Source organism: Carcharhinus amblyrhynchos, chromosome 3 (assembly GCF_965287045.1).
Source record: "Carcharhinus amblyrhynchos chromosome 3, sCarAmb.v2.hapA, whole genome shotgun sequence".
Classification (NCBI taxonomy): Eukaryota; Metazoa; Chordata; class Chondrichthyes; order Carcharhiniformes; family Carcharhinidae; genus Carcharhinus; species Carcharhinus amblyrhynchos.
Genome location: NC_137326.1, coordinates 54,213,385 through 54,232,031, shown reverse-complemented (window position 1 = coordinate 54,232,031; position 18,647 = coordinate 54,213,385). Strand labels below are relative to the sequence as shown.

The 18,647-nt window shown below is 40.9% G+C and overlaps 1 protein-coding gene across 1 annotated transcript in view; it reads left to right on the top strand.

Moving 5' to 3' along the window:
- LOC145339565 (metabotropic glutamate receptor 7-like) overlaps nt 1–18,647 on the top strand; it is a 699,067-nt gene that overhangs the window by 363,457 nt on the left and 316,963 nt on the right. Inside the window, exon 5 of the mRNA XM_080184058.1 lies at nt 13,744–13,881. Coding sequence (XP_080040184.1) covers nt 13,744–13,881 — 138 coding nt within the window. The remainder of the gene's footprint in view (nt 1–13,743; nt 13,882–18,647) is intronic.

Below are 18,647 nucleotides of genomic sequence, written 5' to 3'. Positions count from 1 at the left end.
AGCATCTGCGGAGACTAACAGTCACTGGAGACCTCTGACCTCATTCACAGCTGGGATTTTCCAGTGCCACTGCAGTGAATGCAGTTTTGGCTAAGTGCCATTTTTGCTGGCAAAGGGGCAGGGTGAATGAGACCGGAGAGTCCTGCTCACAGTTAACGTTTCTGTTCTACAGAACAAAAGTTCATTTAGATCTAAAATGTTAAGTCTGCTTCTCTCCACAGATGCTGCTGCACCTGCTGAGTTTATCCTGCTTTTTCTGTTTTTATTTCAGATTTCCAGCATCTGCCGTATTTTGCTTTTATTTTGTATAATTGCCGTTGTGAGTTTCCAGAACTGTAGCCTACTTGCAAATTATTTTATCTTTAGCAGTCATGTCTGTGGCTGAGTCCATTTTTAAGTCAGCAGAAAGTAAGGTTAAACAATTTAAGATCACTTTCATGTCTAAAGGATAATAATCAGTGAACACTTAAGAATAAACTTCTTGTTTATGTTGTTAAGGAGTTAGCCTACTATTTTACTTTCTGATCCAACATAATTCCACTCTGAAAGTTTCATGACGTGAAAAATAATGAAATTGCATTTGTGTTTATTTCTGATAATGAAAGTAGTAGCAAAAGCATAATCAACAAAGCATTATGAGAACAAGCTGCTGAATTCCTTCCCCAATTAGAAATCAAACTGGTTCATCCTAAACTAATGTGTGAATGAGGAGCTTCTATTCTGCGTAATGGGGCACCCAAGATAGATGACTGCCTATCACACAGAGCTTTCATTGATGGCATAATCATGCAGAGTCTTAACAGAAGATGCCAGCGGATTGTTGACCAGATGCATTTTACAAATGTAAAACACTAAAACCTTTAGGAACAGGTACATTTCTCAGTAGGTAAGTGGGCAATGTCATTCAAGATTGTGAATGCCTGAATTACTTGTATTTTCATTCTGCTTATTTGTTTGGTTGAGGTGGTTAGTAATTTGTACTTGTATGCACAACCTGCATTTACATTGTGCCTTCAGTGTACTGAAACATCCCGAAGCATTTCACAGAACTATCAAATAAACTTTGGCAGCAGGAGCGGGCAGATAAATAAGAGTTTGATCAAGGAGATGTGATGTAGGAGAAAAATATTGGAGGAGAGGTTTGGGGAGGGCATGAAAGAGGTTAGGGAGTGACTAAATTCATAGAGGCTCAAGAAGAAATAATATGGACAGATTTCAAAACCAGGATGAAAATTGTAAAACAGTGTACTTTTAACAGTGGGTTAATTTAGGGTGGTGAGCAGAGGGATGATTGGTGAATGGAATGTGGCACAGGCAAAGACGTGGGCAACAGCATTTTGGTTAAATTCAAATTTTTGGTGGGTGGAAGATGGCAGGGTTCGGGTTGGAATAGTCTAAAGTCTGGAGTTAACAAAGGCATGATGAGCTGAGCCCGAATTGGGTGATGTTACTGAGGTGGAAATGGTGGGTCTTAGTGGTAACTTGTATATGTGATCAGAAATTCACTTCAGAGCCACATTCGACACCAAGGTTATGAAGCCTGATTCAACTTTAGATGGTTGCCATTGAGAGGGATGTCGTAAATGATTAGGGAATGTAATTTGTGAGGTAGAGGGCGGGTGCAGAATTGAAGACAAAAAGTCTTTGATCTTTCCATATTTAGCTTATTCGGTGCTGGATGGCGAACGAGTAGTTATCAGAATTCAGCCAGTGGAACAATTTGCGGAGATGGCAGGCGATATCATCAGGTGGCAAACTGGCTAGCATTGCTGCCTCTCAGCGTCAGGGACCCGGGTTTAATTCCGCCTTGGGAAACTACGTGGAGTTTGCATGTTCTTCCCGTGTCTGCGTGGGTTTCCTCCAGGTGGTCCGATTTCCTCCTACACTCCAAAGGTGTGCTGCTTAGGTTGATTGGCCATGCTAAATTGCCCTTTAAGAGTCCCAAGATATGTAGGTTAGGGGGATTAGCAGGGTAAATATGTGGGGTTATGAGAATAGGACAAGTGGTAGGCCTGGGTAAAAAATGTTGTCTTTGAGTTGGTCAACTTGATGGGCCAAATATCTTCCTCCTGCACTGTAGCGATTCTATGATCAGTGCGCATGTCAAAATTAACTCTCTTTTCAGATGATGTCACTCCAGGGCAATATATAGATGATATGTAGGAGGGGATCTAGGATAGAACCCAGATTAATATATCAAATTAAGTAAGGAAAAAAAACAAAAGTCATCAAATTAAATAATATGAGAAGGCAAGAAATGATAAATGTTTTGAACAATCTATTGAATGGCAGAACCTAGAACTCTGGAACACCAGAGATAGGGGAAAAGAAGCTTTTGCAGGAGCTTTTTTGGCTACAACTCGATAGATAAGAAAGCAAGCTGTCCCACTTTTTAAAAAAATTCATAACTATTATGTGGGCGTCTCTGGCTAGACCAACATTTATTGCCCATGCCTAATTGCCTTTGTTACTATTATAAAATCGTTGCTTGCTATTATGTCAATGCTGCGACAGTACTGCCATGGGACAGTCCAATGGAGATTTGATGAAGGTTAATATTAAGCTTCAAGAAAGGGTGAGAGTAGCTCAAAACTCTAAAGCCTAAAATAGAATCATGAAGGACTCAATGAGGTAGACAAGATACTGAACAGTGCAGACAGCAAACCCATTCTTCAAATTAGGCTAGGCAAGCAGCATCAGAAGTCATCAAGTTGAACAGAATGTTTGAGGCCAGAAATAATGAATGACTTGAATAATCAGCTGAATAGCAGAGGAGAACCCAGAATGTGCTTGACATGTGCAAGCGGCAGCTGAATGCAATGTGTGAAGAGTTGAGATCAGTTGTGCTTGAATGTAAAAGTATTTTTTATATATCTTGCCATACTGAGCTGAGCAATTTCTGCTTCTGCTGACATTGTCGTTGCAGCTTTTCTTATTTCCTTTCCCCACGCCATCAATGGCATTTCCCCACATTCAGTTATCTGGGACTTCTGGCATTCAAGGGGTGCACGGTGGCATAGTGGTTAGCACTGCTACCTCAGAGCGCCAGAGACCCGGGTTTGATTCCCAGCTTGGGTGACTGTTTGTGTAGAGTCTGCACGATCTCCCCTTGCCTGTGTGGGTTTCGTCCGGGTGCTCCGGTTTCTTCCCACAGTACGGTTGGGTTGATTGGCCACGCTAAATTGCCCCTTAGTATCAGTGGGATTAGTTAGGATAAATACATGGAATTATGGAGATAGGGCTCGAGTGGGATTGTGGACTCAATGGGCTGAATGGCTTCCTTTTGCACTGTAGGGATTCAGATTAAAGCATAATTTGATTTGATTTATTATTGTCACATAGATTGGTATGCCGTGAAAAGTATTGTTTCTTGCATGCTATACAAAGCATACTATTCATAAAGAAAGAAAGGAAATGCTTGAAGCCAGCTATCAGTTATGCAAAATTCAATATTGCATGTAACATTTTCCAAGCCTGAAATAATCTTAAGATTTAGAGCAATGCTGCCTCTATTTTTCCCAACCATGTGCAAAATGAATGTAAATGCAATAATGTGAGGAAGTACACCACCAATAGAAACAAAAAAACTGAATAAAACAGATATTTTGTAATGTTTTTTCAAAAATTACCATAGGTGTAAGAATAAAAAGCCTGAAAGCAAGGGATAATTAACAAGGTGCATTGCTTATGATAATTTGATTTTAAATCAAATTAAAAGAAAATTAGCATGGCAAGCTTTTCAATAGCCTTTTAGAGTCTTGCATGTAGCTATTCCTCTGAGGTATAAAACAGATTTATCCACTTTCTTGACCTTGGCAACAAAATATTTTATTTGTATTATGTATGAAATAAAACTTTTATGCTTTCTTTATGCTTGAAGGGAATAACTCTTCATAACTTAGCAACTCTTAATAGCTAACGCCACGTGGTGGCACAGTGGTTTGCACTGCTGCCTCACAGTGCTGGGGACCCAAGTTTGATTTTGGCCTTGGGAGACTGTGTGGAGTCTGCACGTTCCCCCTTTTCTGCATGGGCTTCCTCTAGGTGTTTCAGTTTCCTCCCACACTCCAAGGATGTGCAGATTAGATGGATTGGCTATGACGAATATACACAGTTATGAGGATAGGTTGAGGGGAAGTGGGCTTAGGTAAAGTGCTCTTTCAGAGAGTCGGTGCAGGCTCAATGGACGGAATGGCAGCCTCATCAAGGGTTTCTATGGTTTTCTCCTGCCTCCTGCTCACTGACTCTCCCTTGCTGACATTTACTAACACTGAACACACTCTCTTGTCATCTCCCTCCCCCTCTCTTCTTGCACGTTATTGGGCGAGCCTGCCAGCCAAATGGTTGTGGCCATGTAGCCTGGCTGGGAGCATTGAGCAGGTTCGGGGATCAATGGAAATCAACCATAAGTAGCATCACAGCTTCACAAAGCGCTGGCAGGCGGAGCAGCAAATTCTCTCCAGCTGTCACGCAAGTGGCATTAGTAATCAAGTGATGGCACTTGACGGAATAGTGCACGACTGGGCCAGGGCACAGGTTAAGAGGGTTACCAATTAAGGAGGAGTGGTGTTCTTTATTTCAACAAAGGTATTTCTTCCTACTGAACTCAGGCCAACCATTGTGTGTAAACGGTGGTATTAATTAATCTGCAGAGAAAATCGTGTTTTCAGCGCATGTTTGAAGAGACTAATATTTTGACAGCAGTTCAGCTTGGTTTCCTAAATTTTAAGGAATCAAAATGGAACACAGTCAGGTGATGTGTCAACCACGTCTTAAAATGTGAACAGCACACTTTGACAGACAGTCAACCCAGAAATGAGCTCGTGTTCCATCGTGAATGAAATATCCTTGGGCACTGGAAAGTCTGCTGAATGCAAGATGGAAACACACATAGTGTATAATTTCTGTTATTGGCTGTTGAGATTGCAACTAATAAAATATAATGCAAGAAGATTATATTGCACACAATGAGCTTTATTCCCAGCCTCGCCTTGGGGCTGTGTGAATATAAGAAATAATTGCTTATCCCCTCCTTCCATTTACAAAATGAAGTTAAGAGAAAAGGAGAAATTAATGAAACAATGTAGAATAAGCTGAACTCCACGAAAAAGCAACTAGAAAATAAAAAACAAGTCCAGTGAAGAATGGAATCGGGAGAATAAGAACTTGAAGGAGGGAACTTGACAATGGAGAATTAATTTGAAGAGGTAAAAACAGTGAAATTGATAGCAGAATCAGTAATTTAGACAAAGAAGAGAAGTGAGATTATGTGCCAGAACAAGATTGCTGAGATGGTCACACTAATAGAACAGCACAAGGACCAATATGATAAAATGATCAATGAAAAAGATGCCGAATTTAAATGATGGACAGAAAGTAAACTTCATAGCACAACCCAAATACCAGGAACAGAGTATCAGGACCATTTCCTTCAAATGACAGACCAAGATTGTGAAAGAACTGTCAAGACTATATTTGGAACTGTACATAGTTGACACTTACCAATAAAAGTATTTGTTTAAACGCACAAGCCTCAAGATCTTATCAATGAACCATCACTGCAACAATAAAAAACCCATAGCAAGTACGTACTATAACATGATGTCATAATATGAATCTTCAGGAACAGATGAAGTTAGTTCCCTGTAATTACTATCTCTGAGACTGGATCCCTGTCATACCCAGAGGACATAGAAGGAGGGATCATTAGTAAAGTCATGGATCACTTGAAGAATACAAATGCTCCAGCAATCAATATTACCATCAAGAAATGTTTTCAAACCTATAAGTACCAAAGTGCCTGATCAATCTCTTATAGACATAACTGATGTCTCTGTGGAAGCAAGGAGTAATGAACTGCCTGTTTCAGAACAGCTACATGTTATTGCAGTTCCTGTTAATGGTGATCCTATGGAAGCATCTCAGACATTACACCATTCCACAAAGACAGAATAACCCCTTAAAGACTTGATGTATAATTGTCCAACGCGTTTATAATGTTTAATTACAATTTAAGACTGAGTAACTTGGTTATTGAAGACTGCATAAAGAAGTTAAAGGGGGAAGGATGTGGTGATTGCACCTTTAAGGCCAACACAGCAGACTGAGGGTCACCTAGCATAGGGGACCAATCGAGACCGAATGCCTGTAATCAACCCAATGTATGGACATCTTTACAGCCAGATACCAAACCCCTAGCCTGATATTTCTCTCATAACTTCCCTCTATTCCTCCCTCTCTCTCCTAACTTAATTACACTCAGATTCTGCTGGTTTCTCATGCAAACAATCTCTTATACTTGGGGGCATTCATGCTCCTATCTGTGTGTGCGAGTGTGTATTTAACAGTCACTTTCTCATCTCCTTTTGCTGTCAGTTAGTTACGGCACGTGGAATCACTGCTGGTTTGTGTTAACGGTTGACATCTGCTACCTTGTAGATTGGTGGCTGTTCATTCTAAACATTAAATTTATGGTGAAGGGTCCAGTTGCAGGATTCAGGCTGATCTGTCTCGTTTTGTGCTAGGAAGATGTTCCACTGTTCATCCAGAGATAAGAAATCCAACTTGCTAAAGTCAATCTTCGGACTGGAACAATGGTGAGGGAGAGGAATAAATCTGACAATGAGCGCAGTTTGATCAATCTCCCTTGGTAATATTGGTGTTGACAAAATCTTTGCACACATTTTAAAATTTATGAAATAGGTTTAATATATTCTTTTGTTTCCATTGGTTTAATATATTATCCACATGTACCCAGGGACTGCTGATACATTGCTGACAATTGCTTTCCATTTGTGTGAAGACAACACTATTGCAAATGTCATTTGTACATAAAAAGTGTGCAATCCTCCTTTTGTCTCTGTCAATGAAACTAGCTGATTCATACCCTTCCTCCTGTCATTAAACCATCTCGGACGTGACCTGAATAGCAACCAGAAAACTCACTCACGACTGAGGAGAGTCCCAACTGAGGCTTGAAATTTTAAAGAGTGATTTCAAGCAAAGATGATTGATGATGATGAATGACAGATTGAAGCTAAATAGCACTCCTGGTTAAAAGCAAGTGAACTTTGATAGCGTTTGGTTAATCCCAATCGATGTATTTGAACAGCCACCGGCAAGTTTGCAGATATTCCCATTTTCCAAAGGTGACTGATTTTGTTCCAAATCATCTCATACAGCAATGATTTTGAAATTTCAGTGTGACTGCCCATACAAAATATTTACAAATTCTGGGCTGCAGTGGGAAGTGGATAACAATTACTGCTGCACTGTTCTAACTCCCAACATTTGGCATCAACAAATCTGTTGGAAACTGTGTTATCCTTGTGGAATCCATTTATTAATTACAGACAGTAAGTGAGATTATGTGAGGGAAGCATGCTGGCACAGTAACCAGCATTGCTGCCTCACAGCGCCAGGACCTGGGTTGAATTCTGGTCTTGAGTTTGCATATTCTCCCTGTGTCTTTGTGGGTTTACTCCGAGTCCTCTGGTTTCCTCCCACAGTCCAAAGATGTATGGATTAAGCTGATTAGCTCCCTTACTGTCAGGAGAATTAGGAGGATAAATATGTGGGATTAATGGGATAGGAACTGGGTGGGATTTTGTCGGTGCAGGCTTGATGGGCCAAATGGTCTCCTTCTGCATGTAAATTCTATGAATAAGCAATAAATACAGAAAATGAACCAGTCATCTAATGTTCATGCCAATTTCCTGGGATCTGGTAATGATTCAGGATCAATGAGCTCAGTTTGGAAGCCATATTGTTAACCCCTTCCTAATCTGTGACTTCTGTCAATGAGAAGGACAAGGGCAGCAGATGCATGGGAACTCCACCACCTGCAGACTCCCCTTCAGGTCTCTTACCATCCTAACTCGAAACTTCTTCACTCTTCCTTCACTGTTGCTGGATCAAAATCCTGGAGTTCCCTCCCTAACAGCAGCACGGGTGTCGCTAGACCACAGACTGCAATAGTTCAGGAAGCTGGCTCACCACCACCTTCTCAAGGGAAGCTAGGGGTGGGCAATAAATGCTGGCCCAGTCAACAATGTCCACATCCTATGAACAAATAAATAATTTTAAAAAATAGCTGTGTCCTGTAATGCTGAAATAAAAATTGGCGTTAAAGTATTAAGCCTGCTTGGCCATCAGGAATAACTTAATAGGGCTTAATCTACTATATTAAAGACTGGAACAATATTTTACACAACTCATTCTGCCGCCCTTTTTTTCTGGCAATTCTTTCTTTTTACACATTTTAAATTGGTGATAGAAAGCAAAATTAACACTTTCTTCTAACCTAATTTTTAGTAGCTCAGTGTTCTCCCTCCTTTCAGCCTGTCTGCCGTGTTGGTTTTGGATAGGAAAGCAGTCTTTTTGGTGAGAAACCATTTGAAAGGCGGTTCTTCTAATCCATCAAATGGGCAAAGATTGATGTGATATAGCTGGGTCAGTTCTTGAGGTGAAAATTGTGTTGCAGGGGGAATTGCTTCCATGAGTCGCCTGATGTTGGTGCGGGTCCACTGCTCTGACGCACTTCATTAATAAATTTTGTTGATGAGCTTTCAATTGAGGTTCCTGACCCTTGAATAAATAGATTAGGAGTGAAATTCAATAGACTGTTCCTAACATCCATTATACACTGCCTAACTGATCAATTCCAGTGCATTAAATTGGTTGAATGTCAGTTGAGGGCCACAAAGTGGCAAACTTCTTCCCCATTGACGAAAGAAAAGGACTATGAATTCATGAGTTAAGAAACCTTCTCTACAACAAATATTATGGAGTTGGTGAGAGCAGAGCCCACTTCAGAGATTGGCAAAACTCTGCTATTGTTAAAGAAAAATACAAACGTGAAACCTAGCAGCTTTTATCTTTTGAATGGGTTGTGCACATTGCATTGTTATAGTTGGTCTTGCAGAGATAGTTATTTAAAAAGTTATAAAGCTTTGATTGTGATATGGAGTCATTTATAGGTTAGATTGCCCGAAGTAATCCTGAGGCATTGACGGGGCCAGTGTTTTACCTTTGTTTCTCTGAAGAAGTAAGATTCATAAGAGTAGAGAGCGGTATGAAGAGTGTTCAGACAGAAGTATAAGTGTTTAATTCAAAATGTACTCCAGCAGTGACCTAAATAGCTGAAACTTGTTTAAGTATAAGAAATACAGCATGACAGTTCAAGGACATGCAAGGTGTTGGTTAGAGGAACCGTAACGAAGGAGATAGCTAAGAAGCCAGGAAAGATGGACAGTTCATCAAGGGTGTTCTTGGAGCATGGAACCATGGCAGCACAGAGGGAGAGTGAATACTTGCACGTAGCAAACCTTGCAACTCATGCATCTGTAATCCAGTACTGAATGATGCGTTAAATTGAACGTTACTAGTGTTGCAGTATTGTAATTCTGAAACCAAGTTGATGTTTTGCTTATGATGACCACGTTGACAAATATGGTTTCTGTGTCTTTGTGAACATTATAGAATGAAGTAGCAGTTGATGATTTTTTTGAAGAATGATTCACTGGCTTCCTGCTGTTAGCTGAACAGAGGTTGATGTTTCATTTAATACGAAGGGAAATTCATGATAGAATTAGGCATCGTAGTATAATTCTAGGAATATTTTTCTGCATCTGTTTTCCTATCTCAGTCAACAAAATCATTTTTAGTCCCTGCAACTCAGTAATCCCAATAATAACCTCTTCTGAAATGCTCAGGGAATTGTGAGGAAATTATTATAGAGAGTTGGTTTGAACACATTTCTGTTATGCACCTGGGGGTAAAGAGGGAGGGAATCATTTTGTGAATCTGATGTGCAGTGGCAACACAAATTTCAATTATGTGTCTCTCAAGACTTCCCAGCAGTTTCCTCTCCCAGAGCCAAAAAGTGCATCACAGAAATTTAAACACAAAGCAAGATTGGCCTTTTTGACAAGGTGTTTTGCAAGGCCTTTTGGGTCACTTAACAAACTCATTGATGCGATGAAGCAAATTGTATCAAATGCATCATTATTCCCTTTATGTGGATAATGTTGTTGTGCTTATACTGGTGTGGAATGCTTTCCCTCCTCAAACAGAATGAAAATAAAAGTCAAAACACACTCATAGAAATCCTGCAGTGCAGAAGGAGGCCATTTGATGCATCAAGTCTGCACCAACAACAATCCCATCCAGGCGCTATGCCTGTCACCCCACATAGTTACCCTACTAATCCCTCTAAGCGCTGCATCCTGGGACACTAAGGGGCAATTTTGCATGGCCAATCAACCTAACCTGCACATCTTTGGAGTGTGGGAGGAGACTGGAGCACTAGATGAAGCCCATGCTGACATGGGGAGAACATGCAAATTCCATACAGACAATGACCCAAGTTGCGAATAGAATCCAGACCCTTGGAGCTGTTAGGTAGCAGTGCTAACCATTGTGCCACTGTGCCACCTCTTTTTTAGGTACTACATATTAGATATTGTTCTGTACGACAGGGCACAAATCATACTTATTGAATGTTTGGTATTGCAGAAGCTGTAGTCTGATGGGAGAATAGGTTGTTATATATTTAAATAGTTGCTGATGCTGATGTCATTAAGGTGTTGCAGAGGATGCTGTTTTACTTTCAGTTTGCACTCTGTACAGGCAAGCTCTCTTATTATTCTATATGTGCAAACTACGTCTTTTCTTTTTGTTAGAGCTTTTTGTTTCTCTTTTGGAATCTAGGTTGTGCACCAGAATTAATTAAAATAAATAAATTGATTGACCCTTTTGTGAAATTGAACAGACCAGCACCTGACCCTCAATGATAAATTTATTCAGTACCTCATGGTGCTAAGAAGTGGCTGGGACCTTCAGCAGCACTATTTAAAGAGCTCATCTACTGCATATCGATTTGGTGCTGATTTGTCCTTGTGAACTGCTGGTTAATGTCTAAGTTTTTTTTATGCCTATTTTTTTCCCTCGTACATCTGACTTTCACAAAGTGTAAGGTGCCACACAATAGGTTACTACACAATATAAGAATGCACTGGATTGGGGAATGATATATTAATGTGTTTTGCTTAATGAACTGGAAACATTTGAATAAATGGGACAGTTCCAGGTTTGCACATTCTCATTAGCAGGATACAGCAAGGATCAGTATATGGGCATCAGCTAATTACAATTTGCATTGATAATTTAGATGGGAGAATTATGTGTGATGTATCCAAGTTTGTTGTTGTTACAAAGTTATGTGTGTAGTTTTAAGTTTTGAAATATTATGACTGTAATTTGTATAGAACTGTAAAAAGTTTTCATTCTGAGCTGTTTGCAATTCAAAGACATGTAGATTTGCAATGGTTTATTTGAGATTTTTATGAGTAAAGTATATTTTTGGAAAAAGAAGGTGATTCAGGAAAGGCCACACTATAAGGCCTTTTAACAGAGGCAGACCGAGGGCCTCGGAACTGCAGAACAGCCTCGACCTGCGTAACTGTGTGCCAATCTGAGAAACAACGGCACACAGTAATTTTTGAGGCATGTATGTAGTTTTAAGGTTTGAAATGTTATGACTGTAATTTGTATAGAACTGTAAAATGTTTTAATTCTGCACTGTGTGCAATTCAAAGACATGTAGATTTGCAATGGTTTATTTGAGATTTTTATGAATAAAGTATATTTTTGGGAAAAAAAACGTTAGGTGGGAAAGGGAACAGTGAGAGAGGTGCAAAGCGGTTGCAAAGGATATAAACTGGGTGGGTGAGAGAGCAAGAAGCTGTGATACAATGTGGCAAAATGTGAAATTATCCCCACCTTGGTGAGGAAAAAAAGCAAAAGCAGAATACTTTTTGAATGATGAGGGACTCAAAAGTCTATGCATTCAGAGGGACTTTGTATATGGATCATAAAATATTGCCATGCAGATACAGCAGCAAACAATTGGGAAGGAAAATGATAGGTTAGCTTAATGTACCAAGGAGATTATAGCGTATGAGTAAAGAAGGGTGGAATTCTCCCAAGGCTACTGGCATATTTGATGGCATGCTAAGTGGGAGAATATGGCGGGAGGACATGAAGTTGCTTTCACGCCAGCCTGAACTGAGAGGAATCATCCACCGTTGCACACCATGGTGGGTCATAGAACCTGTCAGGGGCCAGCTTGAGCCTCATTTGCATTCCAGAAATCTATTCTCATTTTAGTGAGGTCCACTTTTCTTCAATGGTGGGTCAATGATGTTGGGCGCCTTTTCAGTATGGCACCCGGACATGATGATGGATAATTGCTAGCCAATCCTGTCCCACTGCTGACTGCAATGTGAAACATCTGCGCTTCATGTCGGGGCCAGAAGATTTGCCATGTGTTTCCACTGGCTGCTACAGTGGGAAACACTCCGTGTTCCCATCCCCACTAGAGCACTTAGTCTCAAAATGAGAGAATTCTGTCCAAATTCTTACTACAATTGTACAGAACCTTGGTGAGGCCACACCAAGAGTAGTGTGAGTTTGATTCCTTTAGGAAGTGAAGGGCATTCTTGCCCTAAAAGAAAATGCAGCCAAAGTTCATGAGACTGGTTCCTCGAGGAGAGGTTAAGTGGACTGGGCTTATATTGTCCCTGAGCTGGCACTTGTTCGGATCTGATTGAGTGGCGATGCTTCTTCTTGAGGGATGCCCACATGAGGGATAAGGACTTTAGTATGAAGGGAAAGTTGGAGGGGAAAGTGATCGTTGAAAGCAGCTGGAATCAGTCATGCAATGTGTCTAAGGAGAGGCAAAGGTAGGAGAAAAAGAGGATGAGGTATGGAAAAGCTTGTGCTAGCATCTCCCCCAATATTGCCACTAATCACAGCCATGACTCTTCCTCTATGTGTGATGATTGGCATGTTTTCTTCCACAGGAGTTCAGGTGTAGGGCAACACTCGGCTTCTTCTGGTTGTGGCTTTTTGTCACCAATTGTGTCCAAATTTCTCCCTAAAAAAAGTTATCTAAACTAAAGGCCCAATAGCAGCATTAGAGAACCTTGGATCCCCCCTCCGGATCCTTAGCAGGCATTTCACCATTTTCTTGCTCTCTACAGTACATCTTCCATTTACAAGGGATTGGCCGCCTTTAAGTGGCATCAGTCAAGCCTGATTTCCTGCTCCTTCCAATGCGTGCACAGCCTGCATGAGGCTGCCTCATGATAATGAGCTGGCAGCACCAAGTTCACGTCATGCCCGTGGCCACTGTTGATTGAATTTCCAGAGTAGCGTCGGTAGAAATTTCACTTTGAGAGGTCCCAAATGCACCATTGTTACATAAGTGAAGTCTATCTGAATTGATCAATAAATAATGAGGTTTGGGTGCACCCGACATATTCCAGTTATCATGTTTTCAGTGGAGTTGAAATGGGATTTGCAAACATGGGAAGCAGGCATTCTGAATTATTGGCCATTGGGGTGCCTGGTGTGATTATTATAATATTCTGCGTATCCCTATATGGAAAAAGTTTAATTTCTGACAGTGGTCTTTCTTGTGAGCAATCAAAATAAATTAACTGACTAATCATTCCCATCCTGGTTTTGAACAATCTCCAAACCAAAATGAAGAATTCTTTTCCTTGTTTTCTATTTTTATTCATCCTTCTTTTCTTTCTCTTCTTCCTTCCTTCCTCGTTCCTTTTCCCTGCTCTTTCCCACTGCCAAAGCGTACTCGTCCATGTATTGCCTACACAGCTCAACATGTTTAGGGTCTGCTGTAAACAGTCTGTGTTCTCTTTTTTTTCTGTCTCCCACCAGGCTTTGATAGTTACTTCACCAGTCGGACCTTGGAGAACAATCGACGGAATGTGTGGTTCGCAGAGTTCTGGGAAGAGAACTTTGACTGCCAAGTGACACGCACAGGGTCGAGAAAAGACACAGCTAAGAAATGCACAGGTTATCAATCTTTCTGTCCATTATCAGTGTTGACGTCTACAAGTGAGCCTCACAAACAGCAGCTTAGAAGCAATTTCTGCAACAAAATCTGATCAAATTATGCAGACAAAGGAAAAGTGTGGTATAATGTAGCAGTCAGAATAACTTGATTCTTTCATATTTTATGAGATGACAAGCTCCATTTTGTAGTTCACCTATTAATAATGTAAACATGTTGCAGATTGAAGTTTAACATATTCTCACAAAAGCAGAAAAGTGCTCTTCATTCTGTCTTTTAATATAGCAGATGCATCATTATAACTGAGGTGTAATAAATTGGTTTCGTAATTGAATGCATTACTCTGGCATTGATGTGAGAGTAGTCACTTGTCACTTAAATGGGAAGATTAGATATTAGGAAGTCTTTCTGAACTTGATTATAAAAAACGATAAAATTCTCAGTGTGAATAGTGACGAGACAGCCTGATCTTCAGCCCAGAAGCTGCAGAACTCAAGGTGATGGGATTTGTTTTTTGGCTGTTTCTCCCCCTTTCCCTGAAGGTGTGGATTACAGCAGAATCTGGTTCCACTGGCACCTCTTAGTACCTCAGCCAAGTGGTCACCCTTCAGTCACTGCAGCTAGACATAGACGGGGAGTTATTCGCCTATGCAGAGTAACACAGCTGAGGATATTCCATTCCCCACCTTGTGATCTTTCTCGCAGGTGTCACTCAGTAGTAAACTGGAGCAGGAACCCATTATTTTTCTACACAGGGACTATGCAGCAAAATGGAATTCCACTTAACACTGTCTTGCTGAGATCAGCTAAGGATAAAGAATGCAACCTGAGACATGTGACTTTGTGGCTTGGTATTGTTATGGAGACAAATAATAAAGGTTGAGGTTTTAATATGATTACGTAGTGAGGTTTAAGAATTTAATAAGAAAATAATAGAAAGGGATTACAGATCTCTTTGCGCTCAAAGCTGACTTTTGCGACATTCCAACAGTAATTGACCTTGGTAAAACTTAAAGACACATCAGCAGATTCTCCAGCTGTGCCCAGCAACTTTCAAGTGTTACGGTTCAGGTCAGAAACTCCAATGTGTTTTATGAAGCTTGCCTGAATCATATGTTTTGCATCTTGAATTTGGCTAGGATAAGCAGGATATGTTTCACTTCAGGTATGATTCAAATGATGCACTAGGGAGCTTTTATCAAACAAAGTTTATTTAAGAATATAGCTAACATGTATAGTAAGAAAATTAGTAAGAACTTCTACAAACAAGAAATAAACAATCTTGATAATATATAACCCTTAACAAAAATCTTTACAATGTTCCAATCAAACCATTCCCACAGACAAAATATGCTTTTCACAGGTTTAACACAGCACAGACTAATGCTCACTTGATAGTGGAAATTTGAGTCCTTTGGTTGAAATCTGCCATTCTCTGGATTGACTCCGAACAGGTTGAAGACAAGGCAGCTTCCCAAAAACCCAGAGAGATTCTGGTCCAGCCCCAACAATTGTAGGCTTTCACCCTTCAGGAAATCAACAGAGTTTTTCAAATAATAGGGAAAGGGGGAAAACACTTGCTGTCCCTTCTTAGAACCCAAAAACTCAAACCTAAAGCTCCAAACCAAAACTGAAAATGAATCCATGTAACCTGATCTGCCCGCAGTGTTTTTTTTTCTCCTCCTAACAATGACATCACCTAAGGCTGTGAGCATGAATTTAAAAAAACTCCTAAAGGTACACTAAGATCACACAAGAACTGCATTAGCTGGGCTTTTTAGCGATAATAAAGTCCTGGAGTCAGACAGCATGACCAATCATCTCAATACCAGATAGCGAAAGGGGCAGTCGTCATGCCAAGATAAGTTAAGAGCACCTGCAGAGGATGTAGGTATAAATGTGTGGCTAGTACAAGATGCGCCTGTTTTTAGTAAAATCCATATCTAATGTCAGATTGGAATTTAAACAGTGTCTGTGTAGGTGTGCAGTATGGTGTAAAAATATGCAGTTTTTCTGTAAACGCCAGAGTTCAGATCAGCCACTTGTTGAACCACATCTTCCTGCATAAGCTTGAATAAATGATTATAACCTGCTCAGAGTCTCTTGTGATTAGCTCATAAGAAGTCAGTGATGACAGTATGAAACCTCATGGTGCTTAAATCCACATAGCCGTGGTGAATCTGGCACCATTTGTGGATTTCTTCTGCTGTGAATTGCATGGTTTAATGACAGTATATCTCACTGTGACTGGCATTGCAAAATAATTTGTTCCGTGGCATCATGCTGTCATCTGCATGAATGTCCAATCATGCTGAACTTTGCTTTCCTGTAGATGTGGAGGAAATGCCTAGCAGACATATGGAACAAGGTGGAAAGTACAGGGAGATAACTTATGGTTCAAAGTACTTCCCTGAACTCCTTCCTTAAATGATTATGAATAGAATAAATCTCCACTATTTATATTAAAAGAGCACCAGTGTGCCTCAAAGTAGGATCCTGGGGAGATTATGTTTGCTAAATGAGATAACTGCAAGCTGGTTCTCAGGACTGTTTGAAGTTCTGCCCCCATTTACAGCATTGATGCAGCTCTGATAGGAAGCACATTCAAAATGGCAGCTCAAATAAATGGCCCACGTTATTTCAAAATAGACAAGATACTTTTTTTTTCCCTAGGTGGAAATGAGTAGAAAAGGACAGAAAATAAAACTACTTTCCGTTAAAGAACCTATGCTTCTTGCTAAATTTGCAGGGCTTGGGGAGAAGCATTGGGGAGTGGCACTAATTTGATAGCTGTATCAAAGAGCAGGCACAGGCATGACGGGTCAAATTACCTCCCTCAGTGTTGCAGGATTCTATGATTCTAAATAGGGTTTTCAGAAATCATAAATTGCATTAATAAAGTTGTATCTGCTTGGTCTAATCCTTCAGGCAGAACAAAGACAACCCACGGCTGTATTTGAAGAAGATGTTGGAATTCTTTTCATGTTCTGGCCAACATTCATAGAACATAGAACATAGAACACTACAGCACAAACAGGCCCTTCGGCCCACAAGTTGCGCCGACCACATCACCTACCAACCTACAGACCTATCTATAACCCTCAATCTCATTAAACCCCATATACTCATCCAGAAGTCTTTTAAAAGACCCCAGCGAGTTCGCCTCCACCACCACTGACGGCAGCCGATTCCATTCACTCACCACCCTCTGAGTGAAAAACTTACCCCTAACATCACTTCTGAACCTCCCTCCCCGCACCTTAAATCTGTGTCCTCTCGTAGCGACCATTTCAAACCGGGGAAATAGCCTCTGAGAGTCCACCCTATCTATCCCTCTCAACATTTTGTAAACTTCTATCAGGTCGCCTCTCAACCTTCGTCTCTCCAGGGAAAAGAGTCCCAGCTCCCTCAACCTAACTTCATAAGGCATGCCTCCCAGTCCAGGCAACATCCTTGTAAATCTCCTCTGCACCCTTTCAATAGCTTCTACATCTTTCCTATAGTGAGGCGACCAGAACTGCGCACAATACTCCAAATGAGGCCTGACAAGGGTCTTATAAAGTTCCAGCATTACCTCCCGACTCCTAAACTCAATCCCTCGATTAATGAAGGCCAGTACACCATACGCCTTCTTGACCACCTCCTCCACCTGCGAGGCCGATTTAAGAGTCCTGTGGACCCGGACCCCAAGATCCTTCTGCTCCTCAACACTACTCAGACTTCTGCCCTTGATAGTGTACTCGTTCATCCCGTTGGTTCTGCCAAAATGGACGACAACACATTTATCCGCGTTGAAGTCCATCTGCCACTTCTCCGCCCAGTCCTGCATCCTATCTATGTCCCGCTGCAACTTTTGCCATCCTTCCAGATCATCCACAACACCACCGACCTTCGTGTCATCAGCGAACTTACTTACCCATCCCTCCACTTCCTCATCCAGGTCATTTATGAAAATGACAAACAACAAGGGTCCCAGAACAGATCCTTGAGGCACTCCGCTGGTGACTGACCTCCATTCAGAAAAAGCCCCATCCACAACCACTCTCTGCCTTCTGCAGGCAAGCCAGTTCTGGATCCACAAGGCCAAAGGCCCTTGGATCCCATGCCCTCTCACCTTCTCCCCCACTCAATAGCATAAAAAACAAAATGGACAAACTGGCCATGCGCAAAGCCGTGGGGCAAATGTTTAGGTGGTGGGAATGGCTGAGTTGCTCTTACAGAGAGGTGGTAGCGATATGATGAGGTGTATGGCTGTCTCCAATGCTGTAACCAGTCTATGATTGATCTCATTCGCTTTTCATGTAGCGTAATGCTATTAGCTACCATACCATACCGAAACAGAAGGATTTAGTTCACTGGCCAGAAAAGTCAGTGATCTGTCTGGAAGACAACTTAACATGTGATGTAAAAGAAAGTTCTTTGTCTTGGAGTGTTTTGTCAAATATTTAATTCACGTATTGCTATAAAATTCTAGCGTGGACTACCTCCAGGAAGCTGTTGACCTGTTTAATGAATCTTTCCAAAAAGAATATGCAGACTTTTAGATGAATGTTCCAACCAGATCATAAAATCATAGAAATCCTTCAGGACAGAAAAAGGTCCATTGAATCTGCATCAACTACAATCTCACCCAGGCCCTATCCCCACATCCCTATGTATTTACCTGCTAATCCCGCTAACATACGCATCTTAGGACACAAAGGGGCAATTTTTAGCATGGCCAATCAACTTAACCCACACATCTTTGGACTGTGGGGAAAAAAATGCA